This window comes from Carassius carassius, chromosome 47 (assembly GCF_963082965.1).
Source record: "Carassius carassius chromosome 47, fCarCar2.1, whole genome shotgun sequence".
NCBI classification, from domain to species: Eukaryota; Metazoa; Chordata; class Actinopteri; order Cypriniformes; family Cyprinidae; genus Carassius; species Carassius carassius.
Genome location: NC_081801.1, coordinates 4,016,572 through 4,034,931, shown reverse-complemented (window position 1 = coordinate 4,034,931; position 18,360 = coordinate 4,016,572). Strand labels below are relative to the sequence as shown.

The following is an 18,360-nucleotide window of genomic DNA, read 5'->3' as shown; positions in this document are numbered from 1 at the left end:
GTTTTCAGTGTCACATGATCTTTCAGAAATGCTGATTTGCTGCTCAAGAAACATTTTCTTATTATCAATCCTAAAAACGTAATATTTGGTGGGAAAGTGATATCGTTTTTTCAGGATTCTTTGATGAATAGAAAGCTCAAAGGATCAGAATTAATTTGAAATAGAAATATATTATTAATGCCTTTATTCTCACTTTTGATCAGTTTTATGTGTCCTTGCTGAGTACAAATATTAATGTCTTTATTATAAATTCTGACTGACTTCAAACTATTAGTTAATATCTTGCAGTGACTTTTTTTCCTAGATGTGATTTGCAATATCTTGCAATGTTATTGTATTTCTTTGTTCAACCTTCACCCTTTTATTTTTACCCAGAGGTGGAAACAGGCTCCCAGCCACTCAAATAGCATCAATATCTGAAAGTGGCCATTTATCTTGCTCATTAACATTTCAATGTCTCAGATGACGATTTTGTGTTGTGTTAAATCAGGGTTGCCAGCCAATTGCTACTCAAAACTAGCTAAATTGTGTTTCAGTGGGGTAAAATACATGTTTTTGGTGGGGTTCCCCTCTAAAATTTGCATTCCAGGGGCTAAATATCATGGGTTTTCGAGTTGCTTTTAACCTGTGGACATGAAAAACAACTGCAGCGACAGTTTTAAGATAGCCCAGTTCCATGGGAAAACGTGGATTTGGCAACACAGGATCAGATATATGTAGCCTCCAGGCTGGGCAAGGCAGAAACAGAAACTAACTCCTAACCCTAAGCAATTAGAAAGACCTTTATCCACACCTGCTGCTCTAGCCTGTAATTATCCCCACTTGGGCTGGGCTACAACCAACCACAGTCTCAAATAAGGTCCACAAGCTCTCTGTCTCTCCCTCCCTCTTTTTCTCACACTGTCTCACTCTCCGATGATCCAATTTCACACACACAGATACTCAATCCTTGACTTCACAGCTTCCTGACCATTTCTAGATGTGTTTGTCTTTTGATGTTGCTATGGATACCGCACTGGTCTTGTTCATGGCATTTAGGTTGCAGTTTCTTATCATTGGAATAATTATTAGACGTGTGATAAGAGGATGCATTTTGAAAAGTGGGTTTTTGTAGCATGATATGGTGTAGGTTGAATGTAGATATTTACAGTATGTCACTCTTTCGCTGCAAACATACAGGATTATTTTAGGCCATTTTATCATCTACATTTATTTGGATGAGTTAGGAAAATAATAGCAAATCTCTAAACTGAAGTGTGAATAATAATGGTACTTGCCTTAGCAAATACCACTTTTAACTTTTCCAGTACAGATATTTTAAAGTTAGAACCAAACAATAGCTGTTTAAAGACTGTAAAAGTTGGTGAACTTTGGCTGTTTATGACAGTGTTTAAAGCAAATGAAGTTCCTCTTGCATATCGCTGACAGCACAGATAGGAAGACGTTATTTCTCTTTCTATCATCACCCTCCCCCTGCTCTCTTTCTTTTTCTCTTTCCTCCCCCTTTCGTCTTTCCTTGTGTTTTACAACCTGTTGTTCAGCTTAAATTTTTTCTAAGCATGAACAAACATCAGGGATACGATACATAAAGTAGAGTAGTAGAAATATGACTTTGTGACAGTTATAACCTGTGAGTTAATGAATGTTAGTTAGTCAGGCAGGAAGTAATTGCTGACATTTTGAATTGTTTGCTGAGCAGATAAATGCTTGTGGTTTGGTACAATACAAAAATCATACAATACAACTCCGTTTCGTCGACTCTCATTCGATGTTCAAACTCATGCCACCTGCAGTTTAAGATTCAGGATCACTTCTCAAGACACAATCATTTATTATTCACTGCTGTGTCTGTCGGGGTCTCTAGTCTTTGACGGATGTGTGTTGGCCAATGTTTTTAAAAATAGGGTCAGTCTGCGAAACTCTTTGTGTCTGTGTTCAGCTGAAACACAATGACTGGTCAAACCTGTTCAGCAGAGCATGCTGAAGCACGTTTGTTGGTGGTGGTCATGTCCCAGTCAAAGCATTCACATTTCACACACACACACACACACACACACACACACACACACACACACACACACACACACACACACACACACACACACACACACACACACACACACACACACACACACACACACACACACACACATGTACCATGTCCAAAATGTATGCGTTTTTATTATTATTATTAGTAGTAGTTTTTTTTACAAAACAAACTCTCAGCATAAATTGTTTTAACATAGATTTTTGACTTTGTCGTTATTTATTCATTCATTCATTAACTTTAACTTTAAATAAAGAATAATCCCATGTTAATTTGCTCTTTTTGTGTAAAATAAAATGTAGATGGCCTTATAACATTTATATAATGTGGAATAATTTTCATTTATTGAAGTTAAAAATAGAATGACAAGGCTTTGTACTCTATTTCTTAATTGTATATTTTACTATGAAGACATTTGTCTGTCGGTGAATTAGTCGCGTTGATGCAAGTGTATTGAACACAGCGACATCTACTGTACAGATCTGGTAAGTGCAGCACTTTTTGAATGTATTGGCTGTTTTGAATACATTTTTTAAATAATGTGTAAAATAGTATGCAATATTGAACTACAAAGGTTTCAAAATGTAGCTCTTTTGCACAATTAATTTTGTACACAAGTTTTGCAGTTATCATATTGGAAATAAATACAGATATTTTGCATTTATAATAATATTTATTTGGGGTAAAAATTATGTCTTGGTAAATTTTGACATGAGATGAGGACTAATATTCCACTACACAATGTAACTGGAAGGTCAAGTCTAATGCACTGCATTGTGGGATACGGTATAATGTGCACTGCTGTATATTGCAAATATAATAGGTCATCAGAGTGTTGCATACATAAAACATGCATACTGTGCACATTACACATGTCATATAATCCAGGAATAATACAAGTAGCATGGTAGTAGGCTATTAGGTGAATTGTGCTGATTATTCTATGATATGTGTGTAAGTAAGTTTAGTTCTCGTCAATTTGGGTGACTGATTTATCTTAGTGTTCAAAGTAAATGTGTAATAATTTCTATCATGAGCACTCAGATGTTCACAGATAACTCGATGATTTGTCTCAGCATCTTATCTCTCCTGCATAACTACTTGCTTAAAACACAGTCCACATTTTCTCCCAGTTTCCACATTCCTCAAGGACCCCTCTGTTGCAGTGCCAGAGGGGGAGGCGTCCACAACAGTGCCTGATGGGAAATGTTCCAGTGTTTCCTGTGCTGAGCTGCAGATAACAACTCACTGTTTAGAGAGCTCAGCCTGAGGTCTTCAGAGATACTGAGCTGCTGGATGAGAGCCAGGTAGCGCTCAGCCTCGCACGCACAAATGCCGCGAACCCCTTATTTTCAAGTTTGTTTGTTCGGCCTCCTCCGAGCGAGCCAAAGGTTGCAGATAGCAGCACCGCCCCCTATGCTAAAGGTCTTCCACCTTCTGTGGCATTGCATGCTGGTATCTTACTGTGAACACTCCAGAAACATATCTGAAATTGTTCAGTTCCTAGTGTCATAAGCCAACTTTATCTGAATTTCTCTTTCTCTCTCCTCTCTCTAGCTCTCTTTTAAAGCATGGAGAGCTATTCTCCATGTGCCAGAGGGATCAGTAGGAGGCTGAAAGAGAAGATGATTAATTAGCATTGCCTCTCTGCTTTGGCTGTAGACTGATCTCAGCCCAGATTCTCTGCGGGCTTCTCTTATGTAAAACTGTCGAATAACAAAGTGTGGCATAGAACCGAGCGATGGCTGAAAACAAACAGTGCATGCTGAGGTGTATGTTCAGGCCGGTTGGACATCCATATCCTAAAGTGTGAACATATATTGTTCTTTCAGTAGTTCTAAAATGTAATAATTTATGGTCCCCCATTGTCATTTCAATCCATAAGAGTAGTCTATACAACTCAAGCTCTATACTCCAAGTCTTCTGAAGCTGTTTGAGAGCTTAGTGTGAGAAACCGAGCAATATTTGAAGAGATAGCTAACACAAAAATAGTAATTATTTTATTTGCCATTGTCATTCCAAACATGCAAACAAAAAGAAAATATTTTTAACAGTGTTTTGTCTGTGCATTTAAAGTCAGTGAGATAAAATGATGTTTTAGACCCCGTATTCTTTAAAATATATATATATATTTTTTAAAATAAAATATATATATACCTTAAAGCCTTATGCAATTCTCAAATGTCAATTAGTTTGAAGTTACTGGCCATATCATGATTAGTTATGTGACCTTGCATGATATGTCAAAAACAGCCTTTTAATAATTACCATAATTGCAAAAAGCTTTCAAAGCTCTGTTTTGGACACAAATCTACATTATGGCTTTTCTAGGTCTTCTAGGTTTTCTAGGTCTAGGCAGTTGACCAATTTATGGTGTTTTTTTTTTTTGTCTTTTTTTAAAGTTTGGCAATATAAATCACCATGTACTTTCAGTATAAGAGCAGCTCTGATGAACATCTCATATTGTATTTTGAGAGAAGAGTAAAGAAAGAAAATAATGACAAAAATAATGACAAATTGTGGGATGTGCTGTCTCTTTAAGCCTAATGAAGTCCTGAAATGTCATTTACAGTTGCAACTTGCCACCTTGTGATCGGTCATGTGACATGAGAACCGACATGCTATTATTTGTTTTTTAATCTATAAAATGTCAGTTTCTCAAACAAATCTATCCCGTGGCTTCAGAAGACTTTGATGTATTGTACAACTCACTTTTTATGGAGCTTTTGTATTTTTTGTACACCTTTGCACATATAATTTTGTGATTCACTGAACGAAGAGTTGTAATAACATTGGGTAAATTATGACATGATTTAAATTTTTGCATTAACTATTGCTTTAAGCATTATACAGTTCTACAATGTCATTTACAGTCACTTTTTTACTGCCATGTGATGCTCAAGAACCAATAGCATTAAGACTCAGTGATGTACAGCCAGGCATGATGCATAATTTTTTCAAAAGTCATTTCACACTTGTGAATATGATTTCAGAGCTCTGGTGGCTTAAATTGTGGTCAGTTTTTCACACAAATATATCTTATGGCTTGAGAAAGCTTAGGATGTAGTGCTTTTTGTCTGGTTTTATAGCTAAATCTCCATCCGCTTTTGCTGGAAGAGCAGCTAAGACGTTCTGGTGAACATCTCATTTTTGTGTGTCATGAACTAAAGACAGTAATATGAATTTGAAATGACAAAACTCATTTTTGGGTGATATGTGCCTTTTAAACTTTACCTTAACTATTTCAACTCAATTATCATGATCAAAATAACTCTTGTAGTCTGCATTTTGAATTTATAATAGCAAACACAAACAGCAGCAGTGATGGTGTAAGAAGTCTTTCTAGCAATCACAGTGAGCCAATTTTGTTAGCCAACATGCCACACAGTTACTTCATATAACGATTCTCTAACGATTATAACAGTCAGTACTTTTATTTCCCAAAGCATCCTCAAATGCATATCAACACAGCTGAAAGTAAACTTAACAAACAACACAGTATTTTATTGACCCAAGTTTAGTGAAAAGGGTCAAAATACAATAACAAGCACTGGAATACAAGCCATTTTGAATATACATAATCTTTTTGAAAGACATTAGGCCAAAGCTACAAACCTGAGATATGCCACAAAACTCACAAGTTGGCCATTAAATGCAAAATAGTTGTTTTTTATTTATTTAGAAAAATAGATAGATTTGAAAGAAAAGACATTTTATACATTCAAGCTGCTTGCTTCTGTACTGGTTTGTTAGTAAGATACTTGATCTGCAGTTCGGGGGGAAGATGAATAGCAATGGAGAATGTGCGAGACAGGGTGGGACAGATGGAGCGAAAAGAGAGAGATGAGTGTGAGAGTGTGAAAGGGAAAGCAGAGCCTCAGGCTTCCTTTTCGTCCCTTTCTTTCGGTGTTTTTGTCTTCACATGAGCCGGCATAGTTGCGGTTCCCCCCAGCCAGTCCCAGTGGGCGAAGAAAGGTGCAAAGTTGGTGCCCGGCTGCTGATGGTGAGCGTCATGCCGCAGCGCTCCACCCCAAAGTCCAAAGGGAACCAGACGATGCATTGCCCAAGGGAAGTCGTACCCGCAGTGGTCCTCAGTAGAAACCCAGATGTTGAACAGCATGAACGCCCAGGTGGTGAGACAGTGACACTGGAGGAGCAAAGGATCCACGGTGGTCCAGAAGCCCACACTGAAGAGCTCCCAGGCAGACAGGTATTGCGTAACCAGACTGAAGGTTTGGCGATACTGGTGGTGGAGCGCGTGGAAGGTGCGGTAGAGCCAGCCGACGCGGTGATGCAGCAGGTGCCACAAGTAGTACTGGAAGTCGAACACCACTGTGCAGCCCACGATTCCCAGCAGGAAGGCAGTGAGCGTGGGTGCCTCACGGGGCAGCGGCACAGGCGGACGCCAGAGCCACTGGGCTATGGCTGCAGGGAAGATGTAGAGCAGATGGTTGTATGTGGTGAGCGCCAAAGTGGAGCCGATGTTGGACCAGGTGACGGTGCGGTCCTGGTGGATCTGGTAGCGTCGGATGGATGGCCAGGTGGGTGCGAGCAGGTCCAACACAGTGTAGAAGAACACCAGCACCAGGTACATGGACACCGAGATGATGACGGGAAACAGCGGCGAGCGCAAGGTGCTCTCGTGGTTCTGCTGCAAGTAATCCCACATGGGCTGCAGCACAGAGCGCTCCGACAGAGCCCAGGTTGTGTTGCTGATGTCCAGCAAGCCACGCAGACTGCCGGGATTCATGTCCAGCTATGTTTTGTTGATGCAACAGCCAGACTTCTGTTACGCCTGTGGCGGGGTGAGGATGCTGGCAGCGGCCAGTGGCGACTCTTTCTTGCTTTGAGTGCTGGATGTGGCTTTTTGTAAATGATCTGATCTGCACCAAATGAGGCAGGCCTTTACGCCTCTAAAATGTGTCCAAGCACCACCTCCTGCATCTGTAGTGTTTCTCTCTCTCTCTCTCTCTCTCTGTCTCTCTCTCTCTCCCTTTCTCTCTCCCCCCCCCCCCTCCCCCCATGCTCTTCTTCTTTTGGTATGGTGTGTGTGTGTGTGTGTGTGTGTTTGTATGTGAATGCTCTTTTCATTGGTAGTTCGAGGGTAATCCAACATTTGACCAGCTTTGACCAGTTCAAACATTCCTGTGCCACTCATTTCTGACCTAGAAATGCATGGAGAAAAAGAAGCAGAGATGTCTAATTGATCCGTGGAGTATCTATTTGATTTGAAATATCTGCACTGCATTTATTAACCAGCGACGGAGATTGATTCATTGATGCATTGCAGTTCTGTTTCAAACAATGTGCAAAAATTTGTCATTCGGATTTAAATGTCATTATTAGTTTAAAGTTTTTAATTTTTATTTTTTTAGGTTTTATGCATTTAGCACTTTGCTCAACATTTTTTGCACAGCATTTGGGTCCTTAGAATGTTTTTAAAAGAATGTTATAACGAACTTAAATGATAAAATAAAGCTGAATAAAATATAAAATATAAAAATATTAGATAAAAACTTAAAATATAAAATAATAGGTTTAAGTTTAAATACTATGATTATTAAGAAAGAAAAATGCATTAAAGCTATATATATTTATATAAAAGAAATTACTAAAAACATACACAAAAATTACTCAAATGAAAATCTGAAAATAAAGCCAATTCAAAATATGAATAAATACAATAATATTACATAAAAAATACTGTACAAAATGCCATTATCATGTTGTTCCAAACCTATATGATTTCCTACCTCCATGAAAAGCAAAAAGTTAATTCCTTAATAGGCGATGTCCCTATTAATGTAGTTTTTTTTTTCTTTTTATGCACTTGCAATGAATCGAGACTGGGGTTTTTAAGCATCATGTTTCATGTCTTCTGAAGACATATGATAGCTTTGTGTTCGAAACATAAAAAAAAAATTGTTGTTATTTACCCTAGATCTTATTGGTGCATTCATGACAGAAGTAACAGTTTGTGAACAAATAACTTAAAACAGTACTGTGAACTGGATCAAATTAGCCACTGAGAAAAAATCTGACTCAAAGAGTAATGTTCACAAATAAGACATTGTTATATTCACTTTTTTATATTGCCATTTTTTCTCAAAGCTATGACTTTAGAAGACTTCTATTCTTAAAATAAACCTGTATGATAAATTAGGCATTTTTATGCTGCTTTTGCATCCTTTTCAAAGCTTCAGCTTCCATTTCTTGGAACTGCATAGAAAAGAACAACTACAATTCTTCAGTATTTTCCATTTGTGTTCCATAGATAAAGTGCATAAAGGTTTGTAACGACATGAGGGTGAGGAAATTGAGAGTTTTAGGTGAACTGTTCCTTTTTAAGTTGAATTTGTGCAACAGGTGGATGCTGAAACATATAGAGCAACTGACCTCAACATTACAGCATTTTAGGATTTTCTCCACAATATCTCAGTTCCTGTTGCACATTATAAAACCTTCTGTTAATATAAATTTATTAGCATAACATTTATATAAACTGATATTACGCAACATTTTCCATTAATATTTAAATGTTTGTCTGGCTAGACTTGAGTAGAAAATGCATCATAAACAACCCATCTCAAGGATGAGTAGGGTTGTGCAGCCTAGTTTCTCTCGCTTTTTCTCTTTCTGTCTCTCATTAATCATAGCTTTTCTGTCAGGCCTTCACAAAGATGAAAAGCCCTTGTTCATATTTTGACATTTTTCAAACCAGGAAGTTGTAGCTGTCACTGTGGTCATGCATAAATCTCTCTACAGAATAAAGTTGGTTTGTTTGAACAGAAAGAAGCTGAGAGCAGGACAGGGCAGACGGCCACTGAGCTGCTCTCTATGGAGTCATGAATGATCCACTTCTCATGCAAAAAAAATTTTTTTTTCATAAAAACATCCTCCATGATAGGGACAACAGCATTTTTTTATTTATATGATTTGTTTTCATATCTATATATTATATATCTGTAAACTAGCTGTTAGTACAGGATGCATGAATAAATCACAGAAATCTGTGTGAAAGGCTTGATACAAATACTGAATAAAAATATGAATCATTTATGAGTCACATACAGGCTGATCGACTTGAGATGCAGTGCTTTAATGCTTAAGGTGAAGCGTGTCAGCTATTCATATCAGTGCATATAAATTATGGTAATTAATTTGCATTGACACTGTATTCCAGCAAGAACATATAAAGTATAAAAATATATTCTTTATAGTGTAATAAAATCAAATGCATGCCGGTTTGAAGAGAGTACATTTAAATTTATGTTAAAATCAGCTGTTCATTTATGTATATTGCATAACAATGTATACATGTTTTTGCATTAAAGGAATAGTTCACATAAAAATTACTATTTGTTCACTCTCAGGCCATCCAAGATGTTGATGAGTTTGTTTCTTTATTGGAACCGGTTCAGAGAAATTGAGCATTACATCACTTGCTCACTTGCTTTACCATTGGACGCTCTGCAGTGAATGGGTGCCGTCAGAGTGAAAGTCCAAACAGCTGATAAAGACATCACAATAATCCACAGGGAATCTACAACACTCCAGTCCATCAATTAACATCTTGTGAAGCAAAAAAAAAAAAGCCGCATTTGTGGGAAATCCATCATTAAGGTGTTTTAACTTTAAACGTAATCCATAATAATGTTTCCCCTAGTGAAAAAGTCCAGCCACTGTTGTCCTCTCAAAATCCATTTAGATTTATTCATTTAGAACTGTTGGACTGTTTCCACTTGTAAACGCTGCTTGATCGGTGTATATTTCACATCTGATTCAGACCACTTTTTCATTGGAGAAATCAATTTTATGGATAGAGCACTCGTATTTCAGTTGGAAGCAACAGTTTACAGTTAAATTTTAGGTGTGAATTACATGTGGATTATATGTGATGTTTTTATAAGCTGTTTGGACTCTTTTTCTGATGGCACCCATTCACTGCAGAGGATCACTGGTGAGCAAACGAGCAAATCTTTTCAGATGAAGAAACAAACTCTACATCTTGGTTAGCCTGAGGGTGAATACATTTTTCGGCAAACTTCATTTTAGGGTGAACATTTTCTTAAAAAGTGAAGTTTTCAGAGTGTACAGCGTTTTTGTGTTCTGTTTAGACTTGAACTGGCATTGATTCTCATCACATGCTCATTCAAAGCTTCTACAGCTCGACGTTGGTTTCAGAATTGCTGGAAAGAGCCTTCAGGAGCATTAGGATTAGCTGTCCGGTAGCTGTTAAAGTTGCTCATCATCATCATCATCATCATCACCGGTGAGTCATCAATAGATTATAGCCTCCAGCTATTACATAACATGCAGTATGATGCAGACATTTAACATTTGCTGTTCAGGAATTTACACTACTACAGACCCATCACAATATTATTATTATTATTTTTTTATTATTATTTTCTTTTGCAGGAATTACGTTATTAACATTAGCATTATGGGTTAGTTATGCATGCAAAAAACTCTTACCTGGAAAAATAGATAGAATGTGTATATGCTAGGCTAGCTACTGTAAACAACTATAAGCATTTATGCATTGATAACTGTTTTGTTTCTTGAGCAGCAAAGCAGCATATTAGAATGATTTCTGAAAAATGATGCTGAAAATTCAGCTGTACATCACAGGAATAAATTACATTTTAAAATATATTCAAACAGAAACCAGTTATTTTATATTGTGATAATATTTCACAATATTTTTGATCAAAATAACGCAGCCTTGGTGAGCATATGTTTAAAAAAAAACATTTTTTTTTTTAATCTCACGGACCACAAACTTTTAATGGTAGTGTCAACTGTTTTCAGTTTAAAATAATGATAAAAACATTCATAGTCTCAATGATATTAAAATAACACAGGCACTACTCATGTTGAACCGCTAGAGGTCAGAAACACATCGCCATTAATACAGCAGATAACCTCAAGATTTGCTGAAACAACCATGCTGTGCTGTTTACTTTTATGATGTTTAGACAAATGCAGTAGTATGAATACTGAGACATTATGTGAAAAAAGAAAAAATGGCTATATGGGTCATTGCCCTCCAGCACAGTAAATTCAATAGTTTCCTCACTCTAATTAACACAGTACTTCGCAGGGAAACGTTTCATCATCTTAATGAACGGAAAACACATTTAGCTTGGAGGGGTGAGGGGTGGAACACACCTGAGCCTCGTCCTGACCCCACCTCTGCTCTCCCTCAGGTGATATTTCACGAGTAAAAAATAGACTCGTCTTGATCCTCAGAGAGAAAAGCCTCGAAACAGGACGACACATCCAGTTGAACTTTCTGTCTTTTAGGAAGAACATTTTATTCAGGAATTTAAGATGACATAAATAATACATAACTATCGATCTAAACAAATCAATAGTCTTAGGTCTGAAGTTCTCTTAGACCTAAGAGTAACCCCATGGGATTAATAGCTTAGTTTTAGCAAAACAAGAACGCCGCGTACGTCATCAAGTCCCGTTCCTGCGGGCAATCATAGTCTGTACGTAAACGCTCGTGCTTGGAGGATGTTGCAGGAGTTTCCAACCAAAGCACTGAACCTTTCTCAACAAGCTGAACCAGACAATCACGCAGAAAGAACACAGCTAAAACAAACTAACGTTCCGTTCACACTGACTATGAATAACTATCCACTATCCTTCACACTACCCAGTTAGCACACCTACGTCTGTTAATGATGTTTAATTAAAATTTGAAATGAAAATTAGATGTTTATCTGCTTAGCCCCGGGGCATCCAAGATGTTGGTGACTATGTTTCTTCAGTAGAACATGCATGGTTTTTTTACTCTTATAGATTCTGTTACCATTTGCCATGCATTGTACGACTGCGAGACTGCAACGACTGAAGCTAAGAATCATAATTTGTGTTCTGCTGAAAAAACAAAGTCACCTACATCTTGGATGCTCCGGGGGTAAGCAGATAAACATCAAATTTTAATTTTTTGGTGAACTATCCCTTTAAGCAACAGAATATGCTCCAACCATATGATAACCAAGTGATAAGCCAAGTACAGAATCTTCTCTGTCACTCACTCTATCATTCCCCATGCAGAAGTATGTAATAGGCCTTGTTATTTGATCAGCTGCAATGACTTAATGAGCAGAATTAGAGCTCTTTTGTATGCGTCCATGACAAAGATGCTGATGAAATGCTTTTAGACGGACTTGATAAGGAAAGCTTCCCCAGTCATATTTAATGAAACCTGTACCATTCGTGCTGCAGACATGAATGAACTCAAATCATGTGAGATATCAGATTCCATGACTCCAGCCGTATTGACACACAGTGGTGGGCCCTTTTGACATGGGGCAAGCAGTGTACAGAGGGGTCCCAGAGATGCCTGAGGGCCTCTGACATTTGTCGGGACCCAAAATGTCATGTCATCTCCATCAAAATAATCACGTTTCTCATAAATAAATAATGTTTAAAATCACATCATCTTGTTCCTTTCTCTTTTAATGCTTTGCATTTTTCTAGCTTCTTTTCTAATTTAGTTCCCTCTTGAAAGCATGAATTTCCTGGTTTATGCTTGCTGTGGCTGGTTTGGTGCTGGTTAACAAGCATGATCATTCTGGTGATGCAGGTTGACCAAGAACCTCTTGCTGGTTAAGCTAGATAATAAGCCTAGTAAAAGTTTGTGGTCAGTAACATCTTTTAATGATCAGTTGCAGGAAAGTTCAGGAAAACTTCAGTGTCACATGATCCTTCAGACATCATTCTATTTCTAAGATGCTGATTTGTGATTCAAGAAACTTTTCTGATTACAAGCAATGTTGAAAACAGTTGTGCTGATTATTTTATTTTTTAATTTTTTTTATGGAAATGGTGATAGTTTTTTTCTCAGGACTCTTTGATGAATAGAAATACAATACATTTATTTGAAATACAAATCTTTTGAAACATTATAAGTGTCATCACTGTCATTTTTTATCACTTTAATGCATTCTTGATTAAAGAAGTATACATTTCTTTAAAAAAGACCCCCCCCCCAGACTTCTGAATGATTGTGTATAAATGTCATTGCATTACGTAACAAATTATTATAGTAATGTTAGATTTTATATGATGAACGAAGAAAAAAAATATTTGGAAACTGTGTTTGCAGTGCTTTAATGGATCATGTTTATGTTTATTTATGTTAATATGATGACCTGTTGTAGGATACCTTTGTGAACTGACTTCATACATCCACCTAAAATCACAAAAACACCATGGATTAGAAGTCACAGAACAAAAATGGCTCATAAAAGTGATGTTAGTTTGTGTGTGTGTGTGTGTGTGTGTGTGTGTGCAGTGTGTGTGTGTGTGTGTGTGTGTGTGTGTGAGGGCTCTCAGGAGGCCTTGCTCTTTTATTTGGAGTGTGTTTTCAGTGCAGGTGTGTGGAAGGGTTACTATGGTACAACACCTGAGCTATCATACATCGTCACAACAACAGAGGAGGGTCTTCCCTGCACAGGTTACCTCAAAAACAACTTCAGCCACTCCTGAAAACAGTTTGTTCATGAACACAGAACTTCACTTCTCGGCTCTCAACAAGGTAAGACACTTTTCTCTCTTTGCCAACAAACTTCAGAACTCTGTTCATATTTAAAGGAAAGCTGATAACATATTGAAACTGACTTATTTATTTGTAAAATAATTTTAACCTCTTTTACTTGAAAAAAAATGGTCATTTGGCTGTGTGAGTACCATTGTGGGATTTTGACATTATGGTACTGAATGTTTTTTATATTAATGTGCCCTAGTATTGACATTCTGCTATGTTCAGAAAAATACTATGATACTTTTGAAGTGTTTTGTTAATAAATATAGCAATAAAATAGTTATGTCTGACCAGCAGCGGGTCAGTCTGAACTGGATGTGTGTCATACCTGCTCCACAGGTGCTCTGCAGCAGAAATGCCCAGTAAACTGGAGGGAGCCATGGATGCACTCATCACAGTCTTTCACAACTACTCAGGGAGCGAGGGAGACAAATACAAACTCAGTAAAGGAGAGCTGAAGGAACTTCTTGACAGTGAACTCACAGACTTCCTCACGGTTAGCGATCAGGAATTTCACAACAAATTTCAAAGCTCGAGAACTTGAATAGCTCTTTCTAGCTTTTACCAGAGCTCGCGTGTTATTTATGAGTCTGCATTGTCAGATGAATACAGCTAATCTTAATCCAGACTGGAAAAATATAAGCAAAAGTGACATACATGACATACATACATTTTTTATGTATGCAAATTTATAAGAATGTACAGTAAAATGGAATAAAATATATGCATTTTTTTAAATTAATTTATTGATAAATAGAATTTCTACAATGTAATAATCATCATTATTATTAATAATGTTATTATTAATAATAATTTTATACAATATATAAATATTTGTATGTTTCTTAATAAATATAATTTTTACTATATATATATATATATATATATATATATATATATATATATATATATATATATATAATTAGCATTGCTCAAATAAAAAAATTCAAAAGCATGCTTTTAAGAGTGAAAATGTGTAGGTTTTTACCATAAGGAAATATAATATCTGACTTGACTTTTAAATATAACTTTATTTAATTAAAAAGAATAATACCGCATGACGTTACCAGATAAAAAAAGTCATAGTAAATTTCTCACAATTAGGGTTTCTAAGGAGTGGAAAATTTCCAGTAAATTTCTGGAAACTTTTCAAAAATCCATGGAAATATTAAAAAAAAAAACCTGGAAAGTTTCCAAAATTTCTGGAATATTTCCGAAATTTACTGGACATTTTCCACCTTTTTGCAATCCTAGTCACAACCAAGATTTATTTAGATTTTTAATAGTTTATATAGAGAGTATATTATGCTATGGATATTTTTGAATGCATTTGCAACCCTTTGTTGCAAGCATTTATGGTAAGAGCTCTATTTTGGTTTCCTCATCAGGAAGTAAATTTAAATCATGTGTATTAAATAATCTTCTGACCTCATATCACATGAGAGCTGTTATATGAACACACACTGAGAGCGAGAGAGAAATCTCTTGGCGTGGAGTTCAAAGTGCTCACTTTCCTTCAAGAAAACAGCCCATAACATCACCTCACTGACTGCTTAGTCAACCGTACATAATGCTTTAATGCCATCTATTAAAATTGAAGATCTCATCTTGACTTCCAGCACATACCCTGTTCTTACTGCATGCATTAATATGTGAGTGAGTTTTTGGCTCCGGCATGTTGATTAGTGATAATTATTTTGTTAAATTCGCAACAAACTTTTCATCTTGTTTACTGTGTTTGCGTTGAATTCATTTCCTGTGTTCACAGGCGTGTAATTCCAGCTCTCACACTGGGACAGGCCACTTGCTGAGTTGGCTGAAAATCTGAGGAAATGCATTAAATGAATTATTTCTTTCCCATCAGACACAATTTCGTTCTATAAAAATGACCCCATTCATGATCAGGAAACTTTATCTGAACCTCAATGAGACAAAAGTTCAGGAAAACAGTGCTTGGGTCAAACAGCGTCCTGGTGCGTCTCTGATGAATCCATACAGATCTTTGGGGATCTATGTGTGTGTGTGTGTGTGTGTGTGTATGAGAGAGAGAGAGACTACAGGATCAAGAGGAAAATAACTTGCCTCTCCTCCCTCTTTGACTGAATTTCATAAACCTGTAAGGAACACACCAGATCATATTTCACACCAAAATTAATTATTTTGCTTTATTTTAATTATTATTATTATTTAAAATGTATACTATTTTTATTATAAAAATAATCCTGTGGAAAAAAGCCTATTTTTAGGACCATTGTACGGTGTATAATATCATTATTTTAATGTAAAAATTCACATTCTCATTATTTTAATGCAATACATAAATAAATACAGATAAATAAACATATTATTAATATACAATTTACAATATTTTACAATATTTTACAACACATATTTCGTTTTAGTAAACATTAAAAAAAATCATTTATATATACATATATATATATATATATATATATATATATATATATACACACACACACACATATACATATGTATGTGTGTGTATTTTGTTTGAATAGAACATTTTGACGTTAGTTTTTGCTGTAATGTGTTCATTCTGTTTGAAATAAAATATTATGCTAATTTATACTAATGATACAGTTAAATGTGAAAAAAGTAAAAAAAATTATGTCTCAATGTAACAAAATTGTAATGTTTTTCCCCCTGTTACGTAACATAATTTCTCATTTTCTTCATTTAATTTTTGGGATGAAATATTAGCTGGATGTGTTTTTCTTGAGATGGGGGTCTCAGCTGTGTACGCATCATCAGAAGGAGGCATCATCAGTTACTGGCTGGAACACAGCCTGATATAGACTCTCACCTCTCCCTCGCCACAACACACTCGTCCACGCTCTCCTGAGAGTGTGTACTGTAACATTGCGAGGCAGAAAGAGTAATGCGTGAGATGTTAAACCATGTCTGGTGGCTTCGTGTGTTAACCAATCATTCAGTGAAGCCACAGGCCGATGGATTCTGATGGTTTTAAAGTCTCGGTTCATCAGTTACCTGCATCACGGCTGGGACCCACGGCCACTGGGTTTTGCCCAATCGTGCTCACGTGGAATGAATGTCAGGGTAGATGGATGGATATCCATGAGATGGATCTGATGATTTTTTTTGGATGTTGTGGAAACAGGCTATTACAACAGGATCAGGGACATAGAGTTAGTGCTCAATATAAAAACAAACATATACCCAACATTAAGCATTTTCTATAAGAAAGCAGTATATGTTCCATAGAGGTTTTATCAGAATGTGATTGTTATTGGCCACAAAGGACCTGTATTTTAAGGCTGAATACAATAAATCAGACTGGACAGACTTTAATGAAAGAGTCCTACAAAGCAAAATATTGTATAAAAAAATATATTTTTAAAATTATAAATATTTGATTAAATCAAAATCTATTCCTTTTTAATAAAATATTATATAAATTAACATTAAGATAAATAAAAATATTTTTAGCATAACTGCAGCAAATAGAATACTAAAGTGTGAAAAAAAGATCTGGTCTGAATACTTTCTGATGTGCACCATATATATATATATATAAACTAAATATTTCTACAACAAATATAGATTCATAAAAAATATTTTTAGAATCCATAAAAGGAATATATTGTGTGTGTGTGTATATATATATTAATATGATTCTAAAATAAAAAAGTACATAATACAATTCTTAAATCTTAACTATAGTTTTTATATGAAAATACAGTATATATCCTATTTCTCGACATTTTGACTGATCAGCATTCAGTGGCAGAACCATGCACAATATAGCATACATACGTTTCATGCTGTGCTGAGTTGTTGTGTTTGTTTTGTCTTTGTTTAGTCTCAAAAAGACCCCATGCTGGTGGAAAAGATCATGAACGATCTGGACTCCAACAAAGATAACGAGGTCGACTTTAATGAGTTTGTGGTGCTGGTGGCGGCGCTGACAGTTGCATGCAATGACTTCTTCCAGGAACAACAGAGGAAGAGAAGCAAAGATGAAAAGAAAGGCAAATGAAATGGATGCATGAACGTACCTGCTTGTGTAATGCTCTGTGATGCATTAAACCATTTGTCATGAACCAGACCACGTCCTTATGTTAGCCATTTACTGTCAATCCTTGGTTTGTATCAAAGGCATTCATTAAATAATAATACATTTTAATTTCAATTATTTAAAATGACTTGATTTCTGAAATGAAAAGATGTACTTATCAAAAGCTGGACTTTATTATCCTATACCTGTAGAATACAATGGATCTGACCTCTGCTTCTATGTCTATTAAATATATTATAGATACAATCTATTAAATCAATAACATTATCAGAGCTGAATCATGTTGTTTTTCTCATTTCACTAGTGCACATACAGCTTCCGATTAAAAAAAGAAATGGCTTGGGAAACACTCTGCTGTATGTTATGATGTTTTAAACTGTAGTGTGTCCACCAGTGTTGCTATTGTTAACTTAAACTAACATTTTGTTAATTGAAATAAAAATTGTATATATTTATTTATAAGCATTAGATTAAAAAAATACTGCCTTGGCAACTAACGTAAATCATTTTGTGTTGAAGCACTAAAATACTGAATGAAAATAAATAACAACTAATACTGAACTAAAACTAAACTGAAGTAAAATTCTAAATAGTAATATTTAAATTACTATTTATATAATAAAAAGAAAAAGCAAAAACTACTAGAAATAATAAAAGCCCATAACAAATATAAAAAAGTTAATGAATAATAAT

At 35.7% G+C, this 18,360-nt stretch overlaps 2 protein-coding genes across 2 annotated transcripts; one reads left to right on the top strand and one right to left on the bottom strand.

Annotated features, from left to right (window-relative positions):
• Nucleotides 1–5,777: 5,777 nt before the first annotated feature.
• LOC132130204 (cholesterol 25-hydroxylase-like protein 2) lies at nucleotides 5,778–7,013 on the bottom strand. The gene has a single exon (XM_059541900.1). The coding sequence runs from the start codon at nucleotides 6,795–6,797 to the stop codon at nucleotides 5,925–5,927; it is 873 nt and encodes a 290-aa protein (XP_059397883.1). The 5' UTR covers nucleotides 6,798–7,013; the 3' UTR covers nucleotides 5,778–5,924.
• Nucleotides 7,014–13,414: 6,401 nt separating this feature from the next.
• On the top strand, nucleotides 13,415–17,883 carry LOC132130406 (protein S100-Z). Its single transcript, XM_059542109.1, has 3 exons — nucleotides 13,415–13,604; nucleotides 13,950–14,106; nucleotides 17,452–17,883. The coding sequence occupies exons 2-3, from the start codon at nucleotides 13,966–13,968 to the stop codon at nucleotides 17,626–17,628; spliced, it is 318 nt and encodes a 105-aa protein (XP_059398092.1). The 5' UTR covers nucleotides 13,415–13,604; nucleotides 13,950–13,965; the 3' UTR covers nucleotides 17,629–17,883.
• Nucleotides 17,884–18,360: the final 477 nt, after the last annotated feature.

Coding starts and splice junctions, on each gene's coding strand:
- LOC132130204 (XM_059541900.1), bottom strand. CDS start 6,797: ATGAATCCCGGCAGTCTGCGTGGCTTGCTGGACATCAGCAACACAACC.
- LOC132130406 (XM_059542109.1), top strand. CDS start 13,966: ATGCCCAGTAAACTGGAGGGAGCCATGGATGCACTCATCACAGTCTTT. Junction 14,107..17,451: donor AACTCACAGACTTCCTCACG/GTTAGCGATCAG, acceptor GTCTTTGTTTAG/TCTCAAAAAGACCCCATGCT.